The sequence below is a fragment of the Dreissena polymorpha genome, chromosome 5, assembly GCF_020536995.1.
Source record: "Dreissena polymorpha isolate Duluth1 chromosome 5, UMN_Dpol_1.0, whole genome shotgun sequence".
Lineage (NCBI taxonomy): Eukaryota > Metazoa > Mollusca > Bivalvia > Myida > Dreissenidae > Dreissena > Dreissena polymorpha.
The window spans coordinates 30,322,514-30,341,289 of record NC_068359.1 but is presented as its reverse complement, the minus strand read 5'-3'; the positions used below and the strand labels follow the sequence as shown (position 1 = coordinate 30,341,289).

Genomic DNA, 18,776 nt, shown 5'->3' with positions numbered 1-18,776 from the left:
ATTTTGTTTGCACCTTTTCGCAAGGATAATAGCACTATGCACGACACAAGTATTAATCATCGTTTTCACGACAAATGGGAGCTAGAGACGTGCCTGAATGGCGTGAGACCGTCATATTATATGTGCATTTCCTGGTATATAAAGTATATAAAAAATGAAAACCAGGAAACATAAACGGTTCCCATGGTGAATGTTGCAGCTTTCCCCTATTTGAATGATAACAAGGAAATACGTCGTCTGTCCTTTGGAATATTATTGGATAGGAATCGAGAATTCTATTTTAAATAAAAAAATAGACAGCATTTCAAGATGTTAGATGTTTTATGTAATGCTCTTTACTGCTTTGATCGACGCAGCGAGATACACAAGTTTCGGAACCTAAACCTTGATGTAAACTTATTAGCGCCCAGGGGATAAACGCGATGGTACGCGAGGCACGTGATTTACGAGCAGGTGTCACGCGATGTCATTTCTTGTTGCCGTTCACGGAAATGGCATAGCGCTCAACGTCTGAGTTGGGATTTGATCGCGCTTACAAACTCGGGGAATGCAGGATTCACTAATAATGGTATCAACAAAAGACGTTAACGTAGAGAGATTTGCTGTTTGATCCGATCAGGAAGTATTCTCATGTGTCCTTCAAAATTGCTTCCTAGTTTGTGTGAAAAAGGTCCAATTTTAGCACGTTTTTAAATTTAACATTTTTTTAAAAGAAAAGGTCTAGCATAAATTTGCATAATCTTATTTTATGATTGTGTGAAAGAGTCCAATTTTAGCACGTTTTTAAATTTAACATTTTTTAAAGAATAGGTCTAGCATAGGTTTGCGTAATCTTATTTTTATCACTGTTTTTTTCGGAAAACAATTGTTTGAATTGCGTAAAATTCGCAATTAAGGAAGAGGTCAACAAATCGCCATTCTTATTAGGAATTGGTGATTTCCAGTCTTCTTGTAGTGAGTATTTTAATATTATTTTCACGTTGATAATCAACTGCAGCATCAGCGAATGCTTAAAAGTTCAAACACGAACAGTGAAGTGCTTGTATTGGAAAATATCTTTAATAAACAACCATGACATGAAGAAAGCGAACAAAATGACGTACTCAGACAAACCATCACCGCAAAACAGATTATGTTTTTCTTGTCATTTTTATATACATTTTGTCATCTCGTTTAAGAAATCGGTTTTGTTTTAAAACTGATATTCTGTTTTATTTGCATCGATGTGCAGTTTGAAGAATGTTATAAGCATCATGCTGAAACATATACCTGTTCATCAACGAAGAATACGAATTAAAAAAAATGGCGGATGTGGTGGACCACACTGTTTCTTTTTTCCAGGTACTGCTACCGGAAGTGACGTGGTGCCAGGACGTGCCGGTGGACATCAGTCAGTCACTGTCGGTATTAATCCAAGAAGAGGCGAACATCCGGTCACAACTGGACGCTGACCTTACCGCCCTGGCACAGACGCTAGACGCGCTGACCAACCTTCAGAACAATGGTGAGTGCACTGGTACTTCCGGGTAGCCACCACGAGAATATTATAACAGTTGTTTTAAATGGGGAAGAGTAATGAGTCGTGTTCTGAGAAAACTGGGCATAATGCATGTGCGTAAATTGTAGTCCCAGATTAGCCTGTGCAGTCCACACAGGCTAATCAGGGACGACACTTTTTGCTTGAATGACATTTTTCGTTTAAATGAAGTCTCTTCTTTGCAAAAATCCAATTTAGGCGGAAAATGTCGTCCCTTATTAGCCTGTGCGGACTGCACAAGCTAATCTGGGACGAAACTTTGCATGTAGATGTGCGTGCGTATGTGTGTAAATGTCCTAGTGGACATGCGTGCGTGAATATGTTGGTGTCATAGTAAACATGCGTTAGCAAATTTATAAATGCCAAAGTTCACATGCGTGCGTGAACGTGTAAGTGTCATTGTACCAATGCGTGCCACGTGTACAATCACACTAACACGCTCATGCACGCGTGCGTGAACGTGATTTCGTATTACGTTTATTGGAAGATATTTATAAATACCTGCCGCCTGTTGTAAAACTTACAATTCGATGTCGGTTTTGCCAAAATAGACGATCGCTAATCCTTTTTTTTCGCAAGCTAATAACAACACTCGCTGGGTAAATGTTTTTGTTGACATCTCATACCTTCGCAAAGCCCTGTTATTTGTTTTATCATAGTTGGCCGCATTTAGCATATAATTATTAATATAGGCAGTGATTGCAATCAGATTCGTTAGCCGTAACATAGACGCAAAACGACACTTTGGCGTAAGAGGTAATTTACAACAACGGCAGATTGATTTCAAAGTTACTTTTCGTACCGCGCAACTACTGTCTCATAACTGCTGTACACAGATGAACAATGGCAAATGGATTGAACGAGGCTATAGCCAGTTGACCGTTATTCTCATGTGTTATATATACTGAATTTCGCCGGGGTGAATCTAGACTGGTCGCTATATTCAGGTGACCGTTGTTCTCAGAGAAACGATACGTCAGATTGGGCTGTATGTTGGTAGATTTTCAAAATATTTATATTTACGCCTTTTTCGAGCGCGAGAATCATGCTTTCAACGGAGTTATATGATTTAGACGTGAGAAGTAACCTACTGCATCAATATTCATCAATTTTCCTGTTCAATAAAGAAACGTTTAAAGAAGCGTGAAATACGTACCAGAACTTGATATCACGCAATACAGGCTGAGAAAACATTTCATATAGTTAACAATTTTCAGTTGCTTCCTTGTGCGAGGAAATATTAGCACACAAATTTGCAATTTGTAATAAAGGGTGATTTTCGTCTGGGGGAATCTTAACTGACCGATGTCTGCAGTTGACCGTTATTCTCAAGTGGCCGTTTGGTCAGTTTTGACTGTACACATAAACGTAACTCTAAATCAATCTGAACGCATTGGACAGTGGGCTACACGATCGCCGATATGGCGTAATTTTCCGAGGCGTCCCGATTGAACTCTAAATCAGTCCGGAGAGAGCCGATGTATCACGATTGACATAAACGAATGGTCTCCGTCAAGAAACACGAGGTAGTTTGTTCGGGTGAGTACACATTAAAGATTGGCAGACACGGTAAGTTCGGATGTCACAACAAAGAAGTCATTTATGCCTAGTGGACTCTCCCATCCTTCTAAATTGGATCAATTTATTTCCAAAATTAGGGATATCTAGTATATGTATTCCTATATTTAGAATATTTCTTACGGAAAGCAAACAGCGCAGACGCTGATGAGACGCCGCATCATGCGGCGTCTCATCTGGGTCTACGCTGTTTGCCAAAGCCTTTTTACTAGACGCTAGGCATAAAAGGGTTAAGCCCCTCATAGACTCTTTAAACTGGTTTTTTTATGCATTAAAAGCTACTAAAGTTTACGTTTGAACATGAATTAACGGATCATGTGAATTGGTGACTGTTTGACATTTCTGGATGGGCGTTTACCACAGTTTACTTGTGTACCTACGTGCTTTGTAGTGTTTACCACAATTTACTTGTGTACCTACGTGCTTTGTAGTGTTTACCACAGTTTTCTTATGTACCTACGTGCTTTGTAGTGTTTACCACAGTTTACTTGTGTACCTACGTGCTTTGTAGTGTTTACCACAGTTTACTTGTGTACCTACGTGCTTTGTAGTGTTTACCACAGTTTACTTGTGTACCTACGTGCTTTGTAGTGTTTACCACAGTTTACTTGTGTACCTACGTGCTTTGTAGTGTTAACCAGAGTTTACTTGGGTATCTACGTGCTTTGTAGTGTTTACCACAGTTTACTTGTGTACCTACGTGCTTTGTAGTGTTTACCACAGTTTACTTGTGTACCTTCGTGCTTTGTAGTGATTACCACAGTTTACTTGTGTACCTACGTGCTTTTTAGTGTTTACCACAGTTTACTTGTGTACCTACGTGCTTTGTAGTGTTTACCACAGTTAACGTGTGCACCTACGTGCTTAGTAGTGTTTACCACAGTTTACTTGTGTACCTACGTGCTTTTTAGTGTTTACCACAGTTTACTTGTGTACCTACGTGCTTTGTAGTGTTTACCACAGTTAACGTGTGCACCTACGTGCTTAGTAGTGTTTACCACAGTTTACTTGTGTACCTACGTGCTTTGTAGTGTTAACCACAGTTTAATTATAGTGTGTACCTACGTGCTTTCTAGTCAGGTATATAGATTGAACACCGTTTGATTGGTTTAAGGGAACCGATGTTGTTGACGTGAAATCAATTAAGAAACGATTACGTGATAAACCATCACGCGAAAGGGGGTGAAAAGTGTTTACCCGGTTGAAACTATAAAAGCAACATTTTCACGTGCTCGCATTAGATCATTGTTAGAAGCAACACATATCCGTAAACAATAAAAACTTGAAACATCATAATCAATCAAATGATGTAAAGATTTCATAAAATTTAAAAGTTCTTCAAAAGTATTCCCCTTTACTTGTTAATCGAGGTAGATATTGACATTCAAACGTGCGACTTTGGTGTTGTTGACTTTATATTTATTTACACTTCCTGATTGGTGAACGTTTTGAATATATCGTTCCTATGTTAAAAATACACGGTTATGCACGGGTGAATCGGTTGAAATTCGTGTTTGTTTGTGATACTCTGCTTTGAAAGCAAGTTTTTATTAATTGCACCTATTTATGAAACAAAATTAACCCTAAACCAGGTGAATCTTTTACCACCCGAAACATTGAACGCGTGTGGATGAATCGTTGATATATTATATATGCGTTATATATGTACAATCTGCAAAAGTTTGGGTGATTATTTATTTCAATTTTTCATAGATAACTTTGGTGGCAAGATTGGTTTGTATAGCAACGTTATTCATCAGTTGATTTGTCGGTTCTGCTACAGTCTTGTTATCCGTACAGTCATGGTCGCACCGTCACAATATATGATTATAGTTATTTGGACAGAGGTTTTGTTTCCACTAACATCGGCGTAAAACTTTGGGCAGATATTGGTCGCATTTACGCTTTCTTCCCTTTTTACGATATCCCAATGGAATAAGAATATGAAAAAAGCAAAAATCTTCCTCGTCTGTTTTTAACATTCTTACATTAGTTATTTATTGTTATTCAATAAGATAATTTATCGAATGCGATCCAATGTAGCAAAAATAAATAATAATAATAATAATAATAATAATAATAATAATTATAGCAAATCCTTAAGTGCCGGCGTGTCCCAATCTTTTTCATTAATTGATGCATTCTAAAGATTTCGTGTTAATTCGTAAATTGTGATTGATTTTATGAAATCTCTGTAGGACGTTAATCGGAACCATTTCGTTTTTGTTCCGCAGTCTGGTCATGAGGTACCTTGTCCGCTTAGCGTAGCGCCTGACCAGACTGGGCGAACGGTCTGGAGCTTAGCATGCCGACTTTGGCATAAGACCCCACTTCGCATGACGCGGCTCATAGCAAGATAAACTCTATATAAAATGGTGTATGGTTAATAATACACGAGGACATAAAAATATTACAAAAATAGGTATTGAACATACACTATATACATTATTAATACATAATTTTACAGTATTTAATAAACAAACCCCTGCTCAAGTTTAGAGTATTTAACAATCTCACCATAACCTTAAAACTTTCGCACAGTTATGCATACAGTAAAGACACAATATTTACTGTTGTGACGTTAAACATATACAAGTATATGTAGAATTCATACTTACATCCTAATACATAAAGTTTAAACTAATTACTTCAATATTTTACTTCATTGTGATACTTGCATAGGTTATTTACTGGATAGGACAATTTTTTTTTACATTTTAAAGCCTGCAGACATGCTTTAAAATGTCGGGCTTTGTCGATGAACAGGAGTTTGTCCGGGTACGTTCACATTTACGATTGACGGCTACAGTAAGCCGGATGTGACGAAATAGAAGTCAATAAGCCACTTATAGACCATTATAATTTGTTCGTTGATGCCTTAAGAGCTATAACAGTTAACGTGCGAACACCAAAAAAGCCTATAAGAATCCATAAAATCCACATGTATGATATTAAACGTGTTTGTCACGGAATCTACATTTTGGGCCCACGTTATATCCCTAAATGCATGGACCGGATATTAATTTTCACCCAGAACTGTATAAGAATGTTAAAGTACACATGCGCGCGCGCGTGTGTGTGTACGTGTTAATGTACGTGTGCACATTCGTGCGTGAACATGTTACTGCTCTTATACGTGTGCGAACTTATATGTCAAAGTTAACATGCGTGCGTACGTGTGAAAATGTACTAGTGCGCATGCGTGTGTAAACATGTTTGTGTCCTTACACGTGTGCGAGCTAACATGTCAAAGTTAACATTCTTGCGTACGGACGTAAATGTACTTGTGCACACGTGTGTGTGAACATGTTAGTGTCCTTACACGTGTTCGAGCGTATGTATCAATGTAGACGTGCGTGCGTATGAGTGTCAAACGTTGATCTGATAATATATTCTTTAAATATCTACAATCTGAAAAGGTTTGGGTGATTATGTACTTAATTTTTTTGTAAATAACTCTGGTTGCAAGATTCTTATGAACATCATCGTGATTATTCAATTCTCTTGTCGGTTCTGCTTTTTTATTCATACATTATTCATAAAGCCCTGGTAATACCGTCACAGTACATTGCTATGGTTATTTTCAAAAAAGTATGTCATTTGTTTCCACAGACATCGCCAAGCAAACTTAGGGTAGATATACGTCGGCTATATTTGTTCTTTTACTTTTTTTACGATTCTCCACTTAAAAGGAAAGAACAGGCATACATCTTCTTAGACTCTTTCAAAGTTCTTCAATTAGTTATTTGTGTTTTTAAGGTTTTTGAGCGAATACGATAAAAATCTTGCAAAATTATATCGCAATCGCAAAAGTTATTTTGATGAATTGATCAAATTAAGCGAAATGATTGAACTTTCAACGTGAATTCTAAAAATAAAAATAAGTTTGGGTGGAGGGGGGAGGGGAAAATAAACCAATTGTGTCGGTCGGGTTAATACAAATATACGATTTTTAAGCGCAACGATATTTTCCAAACTTAGGTCAAACCTATAGTGAACACGTATCACAATCTGTCTTATTCATGTGGCTATCGTGAATGCATTCGAATCCATTCCAATTACATCGTAAATCCTGATCGATGTCATGTAGGATGTTAATAGCAACTATATTTATTGTTTTGGAAATATTAACTTATAAGGTATCGTTTTATATACGTCGCGTAATGAGAAAATGGGTATTACGCCATACTCAACCAGCGTAGCTCATGACAAGAATGCGCAAATGTTCCGGAGTAACAATAAGCAAATACGGCATTACACGCATTCGAACGGTCTAGAGCTACGATTGCCCAATATGGCATTACACGCATCCGAAAGGTCTAGAGCTACGACTGCACAATATGGCATTACACGCATCCGAAAGGTCTATAGTTACGATTGCACAATATGGCATTACACGCATCCGAAAGGTCTAGAGCTACGATTGCACAATATGGCATTACACGCATTCGATCGGTCTAGAGCTACGTTTGCAAAATATGACATTACACGCTTTCGAACGGTCTAGAGCTACGATTGCACAATATGGCATTACACGCATCCGAAAGGTCTAGAGCTACGATTGCCCAATATGGCATTACACGCATCCGAAAGGTCTAGAGCTACGATTGCACAATATGACATTACACGCATTTGAACGGTCTAGAGCTACGATTGCACAATATGGCATTACACGCATCCGAAAGGTCTAGAGCTACGATTGCCCAATATGGCAGTACACGCATCCGAAAGGTCTAGAGCTACGATTGTCCAATATGGCATTACACGCATCCGAAAGGTCTAGAGCTACGATTGTCCAATATGGCAGTACACGCATCCGAAAGGTCTAGAGCTACGATTGTCCAATATGGCAGTACACGCATCCGAAAGGTCTAGAGCTACGATTGCCCAATATGGAAGTACACGCATTTCGCATGACGTGGCTCATATGTATTTGTAATCTGACAGCAATAATTTCAATATATTGGTTCTATCTTAAGAGTAAACCCTATATATATTTTAGTATGAATACTGCACAGGGGCACACATATAATCCACAATATAGGCATCAAACTTAAATTACATATACTATGCATACCGGTTTTCAAGTTAACTGTATTTAATAATCAAACCGTAACCGTAAAATGTGCGCACTATTGTACGCAAAAAATGAAGGCATTATACATCCTGTATTGAAGTTGAATATACACTAGTAAAATTGGACTTCAGACTTTTATACGAATTCTTAAAGTTTAGATTCAATTATAAGATAACGGCCGTCTTTATCATATGTATAACGATGTTGAATTATTCACCGCCTGACCGCATGCTTAAAGACGCTGAGCGTCTTCGATCAACAGCTTTTTTGTTCGGATACTTTCATGGCTACGAACAATCCGGATGTAACTTAATAGAAGTCAATAGACCACTCTTAGACCTTTTCAACGCGGTAATTGCTGCATTAAAAGCTATTTAAGTTTACGTTTGAAGATCAATAGACTGATTAAATGCATGAATCCATAAAATCCACATCTTTGTTTAAATAATACGTGTTTGTCAGGGAATCTAACTTTTGGGCATACGCAGTATCCCTAAATGAATGTACAGGATAAGAATTTTTACCATACACTTGTATAACAAATCTAAAAATATTATTAATCGCGTATTTTATTTTATGGCTGTACAATTTCAGTCAAGGATGTCTTATCCTTTGTGCCTGCACCCGGGTAAATCGTAAACAAGGAACTACACGTACACTTCTAGGTTTTAACCAATCTTGTTTTAACATTTTTATGTTTGTTTTCTTATATAGACTTATATAACATAATATAATTATGTCAATTGCTTGCTCATACAAATCTTGCGGATATGAGTGACACGAATTTCGGTGCTTGATTGGTGGTCGTATCACATGTCTGAGTGGGCTTTTACTGTCCTCAAATTGTGCACGAATAATGCGGAAGATCACATCGCAGGTGTTAAAATGAAAGTATGTGAATTGATATGAATAGATTATGTAAACTGATTTCTGAATAAAATATGGCAGAGTTAAATACTAGTTCGTCTGTTTCAACAACACTTAAAAAATGAGCTCACCCCGGTAATCCTTAGATAATCGATACACTGATACACTTTTCAGATATTCGTAAGCAATTTTAATTTATGTTTAAGAGTCGTGTCCTGTTGAAACAGGGCTAAATGCCTGTGCGTAAATTGTCGTCCGAAATAAGACTGTGCAGTCCGCACAGACTAAACCAGGGACGACACTTTCCGCTTTAATGGAATTTTTAATTTGAATAAAGTTGTGGCGAACATCAAATTTCGGCGGAAAGTGCCGTCTGTGATTAGCCTGTGATGTCTTCATGGGCTAATCTGGGACAACACTTAGTGCACATACATCTGGGACAACACTTAGTGCACATACATAAAGGACCGTGTTCCCGGCGCTAGGATCAAAATGCAATTGATTGCCAGTTTTTCTGGCGTTTTCGATGCCAAATAACTAAATATATAAATACATCTATAAGCGAGCCGATTTATACGAGCGTATAGCGTCCTTATTAGCGACGACGGTAGTTCGCTGACGTCACTTATTGCTTGATCGCACGAAACAAATCTAGGAGTCGAAAATAATGAATATCGACGAAAGTATATTGTTCTTTATGTGCTTTAACTTTGTGTCAAACTTGGCACGCACCACTGCTAGCTATTATACTATTTTGACTTTGTGCATGGCATAAGCGACATCTATAGCTTGTTTATGTGAACAGGAGTATTTTTCTAAGGTCTATGTTTGGAATTTTTAAGTCTAAGAACAGGTTGGTGAATATAGTCCCTGTATGTTGCAGTGACCTGTGGTTGCCCGGGCCGCCGCCCGCCGGTAGCGTTCTCGGCGACTCTGACCAATGAAATCACATCACTGGGGACCAACCAGCAGGTGCCTTTCGACAAGGTACCCGCCGTTTTCCTATACGTTACAGCATACTAAATAATTGAGATTTGCATTTCAATACTCTTAAAAAATCATATTGATTTACTTAAAGACATGTTTTCAGTAAATAACACTCGTTTTGTTATACTTGTTTTGACCTGTGTGCAGGAAAATCATTGATCGCTCACCAAGAAATCACTGTGTTCTATGATTGGAGACTACATTGGGAAATGTTCGCGAAGGCGGGTAACAATAAACTTAAACGTAGCCGGGGAAAAAAAAAGTTGGAAATAGTGAACTTTTATTCGTGCATAGTTCTTAACATATCGCATTTGATACCTTCTTTATTTCATACATGCATTCAGCTTATTACGATCTTTAAGAAAGTGTATGATAACGGGGGTCGCTACATGCAAAATTTTGACTTAACTGTTTGTATACGGAGTGGAATTACCGGTAGTATATTGTTGCCTAAAGGGGGGTGAATGCATCTTAAGTTAGACGATTTTTGCATCATTGACAAGTCCACGAACACAGGGTGATCCTATTCGCGGTGTAAGGTTTTTGTCCAAGGGTCCAAGGTTTTGAAGCCTATCGATCGAATAAAACATTAAATAATTATTCTTTAGCCTCGGTCTGAGAAAACTGATCGAAATGCATGTGCATAAAGTGTCGTACCAGATTAACCTGTGCAGTCCGCACAGGCTTACAAGGAACGACACTTTCCGCCTTATTTGGATTTTCGTTCAGAACAGACTTCTTTTAAACGAAAATGTCCATAAAAGCGGAAAGTGTCGTCCCTGATTAGCCATTGCTGTAGTAAGTGTCGTCCCTGATTAGCCATCGCGGTAGTAAGTGTCGTCCCTGATTAGCCATTGCGGTAGTAAGGCCCTTTTGCCTAGAGCACGGCTTAATTAAAATTGTAAATCTATCATTGATTGGAACATATGTTCTTGTAGATTATATATTGCCTCGATTGCACAGACAGACAGACAGACAGACAGACAGACAGACAGACAGACAGACAGACAGACAGACAGACAGACAGACAGACAGACAGACAGACAGACAGACAGACAGACAGACAGACAGACAGACAGACAGACAGACAGACAGACAGACAGACAGACAGACAGACAGACAGACAGACAGACAGACAGACAGACAGACAGACAGACAGACAGACAGACAGACAGACAGACAGACAGACAGACAGACAGACAGACAGACAGACAGACAGACAGACAGACAGACAGACAGACAGACAGACAGACAGACAGACAGACAGACAGACAGACAGACAGACAGACAGACAGACAGACAGACAGACAGACAGACAGACAGACAGACGACAGACAGACAGACAGACGACAGACAGACAGACAGACAGACAGACAGACAGTTTATTTCGACTTGCACAATGTACATCGTCGACAACACATAATGATAACAGTACAGTTTGTCAATTGTGCATGCAAAGCTATCACTATTAAACACCTGCAAGACGAGTAAAGTTGACTGGCGATCAGTGTTGCTTTTAAATACACAAGTGTACATGCTAATACGTAGTGTAATTGTGATACGTAAAAATGTATCACTTCAATTTAATATAACTGTTTTTTAATTCAATAAAACATTTCTATTTCGTAAGTGAAAACAAAATAATTATGGAATGACAAAAGCACGCTGTTATGTTCGTTCCCGTGTTCAGGTTCTCACAAATGTGGGTGGGGCCTACGACAGTCGCCATGGTGAGTTCCGCGCCCCCTACGACGGCACGTATGAGTTCTCCGTGTCGCTGTACATGCGTGGAGCGCGATGGGCGGGCCTAGAGATAGTCAGAGGTATGCAAGGTATTGATGGGCGGGTTTAGAGATAGTCAGAGGTACGCAAGGTGTTGCCAGACGGGCCTAGAGATAGTCGGATGTATGCAAGGTGTTGGTGGGCGGGCCGAGAGATAGTCAGAGGTATGCAAGGTGTTGGTGGGCAGGCCTAGTGATAGTCAGAGGTATGCAAGGTGTTGGCGGACCTAGAGATAGTCAGAGGTATGCAAGGTGTTGGCGGGCCTAGAGATAGTCAGAGGTAAGCAAGGTATTGGTGGGCGGGACTAGAGATAGTCAGAGGTATGCAAGGTGTTGGTGGGCGGGCCTAGAGATAGTCAGAGGTATGCAAGGTATTGGTGGTAGTCAGAGGCCTGCGAGGTGTTGGCGGGCCTAGAGATAGTCAGAGCTATGTAAGGCGTTAGTGGGCGGGCTAAGAGGTAGTCGGAGGTATGCAAGGTGTTTGTGGGCGGGCCTAGAGATAGTCTGAGGTATGCAAGGTGTTGGTGGGCGGGCCTAGAGATAGTCAGAGGTATGCGAGGTGTTGGCGGGCCTAGAGATAGTCAGAGGTATGCAAGGTGTTGGTGTTGCTATTGTTGTTGGTGTTTGTGATGGATCGGTTGTTATGTTGTGGTTGTGGTTCGAAATATATTTTAGCTTCAGTCTTTACGGGTCATCCGCACACCATGAAAAGCGCCTTGAATATTTAAGTAGTTTGTCTCACGTTTTGTCCTTATTATTTAAATTGTTTGGTTATGTATCCAAATGGCAAGCGTATTCTTGTATATTAAACTTGAGGTTGTTTTCCATGCTTTTTTACTTAGCATTTAAACTTCCACCTTTTTAACAAGGTTATTTCAGTAGTTATTAAAGTTAATCTCAAGATTTTTATTGTTCGCTGTCGGACTAATAGAAGCCAAAATACTTTAAAGGGAAAGTCCCTGTCAGTAGTAAAATGCTGATACAATAAACATTACCTTGTAAGATCATGTTACTAGAGAATCTATCAAAAACAACAATCAGTCGAATTCCCCGACGTTTACAATTTTTCAAACTTCCGTCTTTGTTGTTTATCACATATCAACATTTTAAATCTCGTATAGCTATAGTTGTTTACCAGCACCTATATTAACTTTAACCTAGATTCGTAGCGCGTAAGATTTGCGATTGTACTTTTCGTTTTGATAAGGATTTTGTTGTGGTTTTGCTGCTGTACGCTGGGGTTTTGTTTCACAGAGTGATTAATGAACGTTTTTGAACGTTTTTGTGAGCGCGCATTGAGAGTTTCAAAGCATGCTTTAATATAAATTTGTCATTTTTTTTACAGACAAGTAGAATAATATGCGGCTTCAGAGCTTCGTTTGTTTAACGACACACATAATCTGCTTCGAGGTCTCCCACATCGCATAAGGCGTAACATACCAGTTACATAAACACACTTGCTTTGCTCGTGCCAGCTTTCTTATTATTTTAATACAAGAGTATTTACAATTAACGACCCCACTTCACGTCTACAACGATTATTACCTTTAGTCAATCGTATTTTAGAATAAAACATTACCCATTTTGCACATAATGGTGAGCGGATGTTGTAGATGTTCCTTCATATTGGAAATGCAATACTCCTAAATTTTAAGGAAATAAATGTTGTCAATGAAGCGAACTGGTTTTAATGGATAAAAACGCTGTTTTTATGGTACATTTATAATTAGACTTCGCAGAGATTAAAAAGTCTTAAATGGATAAAAACGCCGTTTAAACGGTACATTTATAGTTAGCCTTCGTAGAGTTTAAAATGTCTTATATGTGTTAACGATACCCATATCATAATAAATATTCGTTATTTTAAACCTAAGATTTTATTGGTTGCGATAATTAAACAATAGGTCGCTCGTCGCATTCAACTATTGAATGTAAGCACAAAACCATATAGGAATAAAATAAGAGATGCACAGAAGTAAACAGGACTTCATATTGAAATATTTGCGTTTCTTTTCCTGCAAATCTCTTTATTTTTTAAATATTTTATTATTCAACTTCCATTTATCCGCATATCTCAAGTTTAGATACATGTATTACATAAAATCTAGCCACAATGCAACAATTTCGTCGCAGCAGTGATGTAACACACAAGGCGAAGTAACTGTTGAAAAACGGATGTATTTAGTATTGTAAGAGTTTTGCCGCTTAACTTAAAAAATATTGCTAATAAAATGATTTGTGAGACCAAATAATGCGACATTAGATTGAACTCTTCATTTTTTGGTATAGCATAGATAACAAAACGACTACCGGGGGTATGCCAAGTCTTACCTACGCCATTTTTGAAAAACAAAAACCTTTTTTTTCCAAGTAGATGTTTAAGATGTTTTTTGGCCGAGATTTCTTGCGAAAATTATTTGCAGCGATGTGCAACTGGGTGTTCTGTGTGAAACAACGTTTAGATTTCGTTTGGGTTACAGGTTTTTTTTTAAATCTAAAAATACATTTGGTTCTTTTCATTTTGTCTTTAAGGGGCGAGTAATAAGCAACTATTGAAGAATTGCATGATTTATCACTACGTAGTTGTGTCTTGACGGATTACGCCCATTATACCTGAACCTATGAAAGCTATCTCAATATATCGCATGAAAACACGGTGCCTATACCACGTGACTTTTTAAGATCTGTGTTGAGAGAATAAAGCGCGACCCAGTTGACATTTCTAAGGATCTCTTTTTAAATATTTCACCATTTTAATGGTATAAAATAGAGCCCGCTCATTCGTGAGAGTTTTCTATAAGTATCATGATCTTTAAAAAAACAAATAAGTATTTTTTTCAGTAAAGCGCAACCGCGCGTTTGTAATAGTAAGTCCCAACACAGATCCGACATTTTTCTAACCATTCAATCGCGCGGTTGCACTTTACTGAAAAAATACTTATTTGTTTAATCATGATAGAGAATGAATTATTATAAATGAATTAAGTTTTTTTTGCAAACATGTGGTCCTGCCGTGCACTTACATGAACAACTTATTTGTAAATCGCACCTTTATATTAAGCTATTCCGTAGATGTAAATGTGCGATGGTAATACAACTTCAGCAAGTAAAATGTTATGCAAGAAAATCAAATGTTGGAAAAGCAAGCGAAGACATGGGGTCCAGAAGAGACGCGTAACCAATGTTTACCATAATTTAGATTCTTTAAATAGAAGTATTAATATCAAAACTGAATGTCTTTATTAAAGGTATATCTTCTTTGTTTTGGTATGCTATCCACACTTAAGGGGCATTACCTAAACAAACGACGTTTATGTGCAAGCGTCTAACTCGTGTTTATTTGATAAATGCTATACTTAATGGGTCCTGTTCCGAGAGAACCTTGCCTAATAATTGTCAAGTATCGTCCCAGATTAGCCTGTGCATTTCGCACAGGTTACCAGATACTATCCGCTCTAAATGAATTTTGCGTTTAAAGTTTGTTTCTCCTAAACCGGAAAGTGTCGTCCCTGATTAGCCTGTGTGGTCTGCACAGGCTAATCTAGGAAAACACTTCACGCACATGCATTAAGCCCTGTTTTCCCAGAGCTTGCCTCATATGTTTTAACCAACAGAAGGCGTTGCGGTGTCCAAGGTGCGGACTGGGGACGGCTCGGAGTACACTATGGCCGGGACTACGGTGACCCTGGCGCTGAGGGCGGGGCAGGACGTGTGGGTGCGGCACATCGACGAGTCGGACAGCAACGCCATTGACGGCGAGACCTTCCCTACATTCTCTGGGCATCTCCTGCAAGTCTAGGAAATGTGCATTTGTATCATGTGAAAATAAAGTGTTCCGTTACAAGCTCTATTTTTTTTTCCGCAGCCAGATTTTTTTCTTTAACTAATTCATCACTGTGTGTTATTCTCGCTCGACTTCTTTTTCAAATACTTCTTTTTCAAACACACACCCTACCAAATTCTTCCCTTTCTGAGTACTTTAACCCTTTGCATGCCGGGATATTTGTCGTCTGCTAAATTAGTGTGTGCTGAATTTCTAAAGTTATCATTTTCTTCATTTTTTTTCGAAAACCACTATCAGAATAGCAAACAGTTTGGATCATGATCAGACGTCACGTTTTGTGGCGTCTGATCTTTATCCAAACTGTTTGCAAAGGCCTGTAAAATTCGGTTCCAGCGTTAAAAGGATTGAATCTTGACCTCAACTTCATGTACGTTTATTCATTTTCACCGCTCTTCATTATATTCTCTATTTTCATCCTTATCGAATCACTTTGACTCAATACTGCACTGTAAGAAAAACGAATTACCGACTTAGTCAATCAATCCATACACTATTTTATATTGTCAATACAGCTTTTCTCTTGGCCGGTTTCCACGTCGACCTCGCTCAAGCGTGTCCAAGAAAACAGTCTTGCGTAGAAAGTCTTGCATAGTAACATATTATACGAACGAAGTTATGAGATAATATCTATGAGTTGTATTTACTGTGCGGTTTGTTATTACTTCACCTATGGTGCCAAAAGGTGCCAGGCGTTTGGTTAAGTGAAGTGATGGTTATAATTACTATTTCACGGCGTAGGAGTCTTTTTTTCATAAATATTAACATAATGTTATACCATTATTTCAAATCCTTAAATTGCATGTAATTATTTTGGATCACATGGTATTTCCAATTTGTTTAATGGTTAAGAATCACATATTATAAAATAATAATAATAATAATTATTATTATTATTTTATTATTATTATTTTTATTATTTTTATTATTATTATTATTATCATTATCATTATTATTATTATTATTATTATTACAACAACTGTATTTATGTTCCTTCATGACTATATTTTGTTATTTAATGTTATGTTGATATGCCTAGTTACTTGACAGCGAATAATGTGTGTATTTAAGCATGAAAACGATGTATATTTACTAAATAAACTATCTGCCAGTCTGTCTGTCTATTTTTAATTGTTAAGAATCACAACTTTGCTCTTTAACATGTGACTTCACGACGTCAAAAACACGTGACGTAAATATAACGCTATTGTCATAGCAGAATTTCATTAGCAAAAGAGTCACGCTGCATATACAACCATGAGACAGATTGTCAAAAGTTGGCACGAGGCGATTATACGACGGAGATGGGATACAGAGAATGACGAAACGGATCAAGCAAAGATACGACACGAAATTGAGAAAACAAAAAGAGATAGAGAGTTAAAAAACGCAAAACGTGAACGCAGCAAAGAACCCAAGCTAATGAAAAAGCTTCACCGCCGAAGCAGGAAACGTGCTCTGAAAGCACTGGCTAATGATGACTGCTCATCTAATCATGAACAAGGTGGTGGGGATCGATACCAGACCGCAGAGGAAGATGTCGTAAAATGCGAGGAGGTCAACATCGAATGCGCCTTGTTGGATGAAGACGTCAGTATGCTGATCATGTTTTCGGGCTTTCATTGAAACTGTTTGCAATGACTGTTTATAAAATACGTGTGTTATTTCGTGAATAATAAATGTGAAAGGTACGAGTTAATCCTATGCTATGAACGAATAAAACATGTAATTTATCTGCATCTTGTGCAATTTATAAATATAAATATATATCGTATAAATACGATGAGGTTTTTACATCGAATACTGAACAGCTAATTAAACTTATTTCACTTTATTTAAACGCTTATTGAGGCACTCCCAGGTCCATTTCGAGTATAGACCTGACAATGTGTCTCTTCGTGAAACCTCGAGAACGCTCACAGAAAGCGAATCCGAGACTTCACGGTCACAAGACGGACACCAGTTTCAAAACGCGACCACGAATTTTCAAACAGAGGAACACGGTTTTCTTAAGTGAAGAAAAGTACTTCAAAATAATCGTGTTTTTTATTTCCAATTTAAATATCTTAACGCTTGAGATCTACCGTATGTTCGACGCACGATTAAATTGCTGATTATATTAGTATTTATTTTTGCGTAATATCGCGATATTTGCGACAAAAATGATGAGGATAAAGCTATTGATAATGTTGATGCTGATACAATATTGATGAGCGATAGGAAGAAAAAAGGTCGACCATCGGTTAGTTTGGACAAATAAGAAGATTACAAGTTACCTTGTGTTAGACACACAAATATCTTTTAAAAAATCGCGTGTCTAAAGCAACTTCTGGGACTTTTCCATTAATTTATTTGTAAAATATAACCAGATTGAACAGAATAAACAATTTTAAACCAAGATGTCATATACTTAAAACGCAAAGAAAAACACAACCTAAACAAAACATATTTTAAAAATAAGCGCAAGTGCACATGTCGACGTTATTGACGTGTTTATCTCAAAACAACATATTGATTACCACCTACAAGCACCGTTGTAGCGATTAATTTTCATTATTACTTTAAAATGGGGACGCAAGTTACTGCGTGTTGTGTATATATCAAGCTTGGCCCGATTTAAGCAACGGCGAGCCTCGTTCAATGCCTCACCTGATATATCAATCGTGATACATCGGCTATCTCCGGACTCCTCCGTAAGATTTAAGCAATACTGGATCACTTCAGCACGTTGATTGGAATTTTGGTGGAAAACATGTTAACACAACATCTTGTTATGAACAAATGGGGCTTTTTGTTTATCCCCTCCCTGTCATGGACCATATAACTAAATAGGTTACCTGCTCATGCACACAATGATACCTTCTTAATCTACAAACATAAAAAATAAACATATTAGGGCATTGTCCACCAAATAAAAAGTTTAATTTAGTTGACTCGATGATCACGCCAATACTTCGTTTTTGGTCTCATATATGGGGATATTAATATGTGGAGATTGTCGAATCTTGTCACCTTATGTTTTGTAAACGGTATCTTAAAAGATGACTACACAATATTGTATACTTTTTGGTGAATACGGAAGATTAGCACTATGTATAACTATAATAC

The 18,776-nt window shown here is 37.9% G+C and overlaps 1 protein-coding gene across 1 annotated transcript in view; it reads left to right on the top strand.

Annotated features, from left to right (window-relative positions):
- Positions 1-15,671, top strand: part of LOC127832476 (complement C1q tumor necrosis factor-related protein 8-like) — a 16,926-nt gene extending 1,255 nt beyond the window's left edge. Inside the window, exons 2-5 of the mRNA XM_052357981.1 lie at positions 1,342-1,504; positions 9,943-10,046; positions 11,737-11,869; positions 15,442-15,671. Coding sequence (XP_052213941.1) covers positions 1,342-1,504; positions 9,943-10,046; positions 11,737-11,869; positions 15,442-15,626 — 585 coding nt within the window. The 3' untranslated portion in view covers positions 15,627-15,671. The remainder of the gene's footprint in view (positions 1-1,341; positions 1,505-9,942; positions 10,047-11,736; positions 11,870-15,441) is intronic.
- The last annotated feature ends 3,105 nt before the right edge of the window (positions 15,672-18,776 follow it).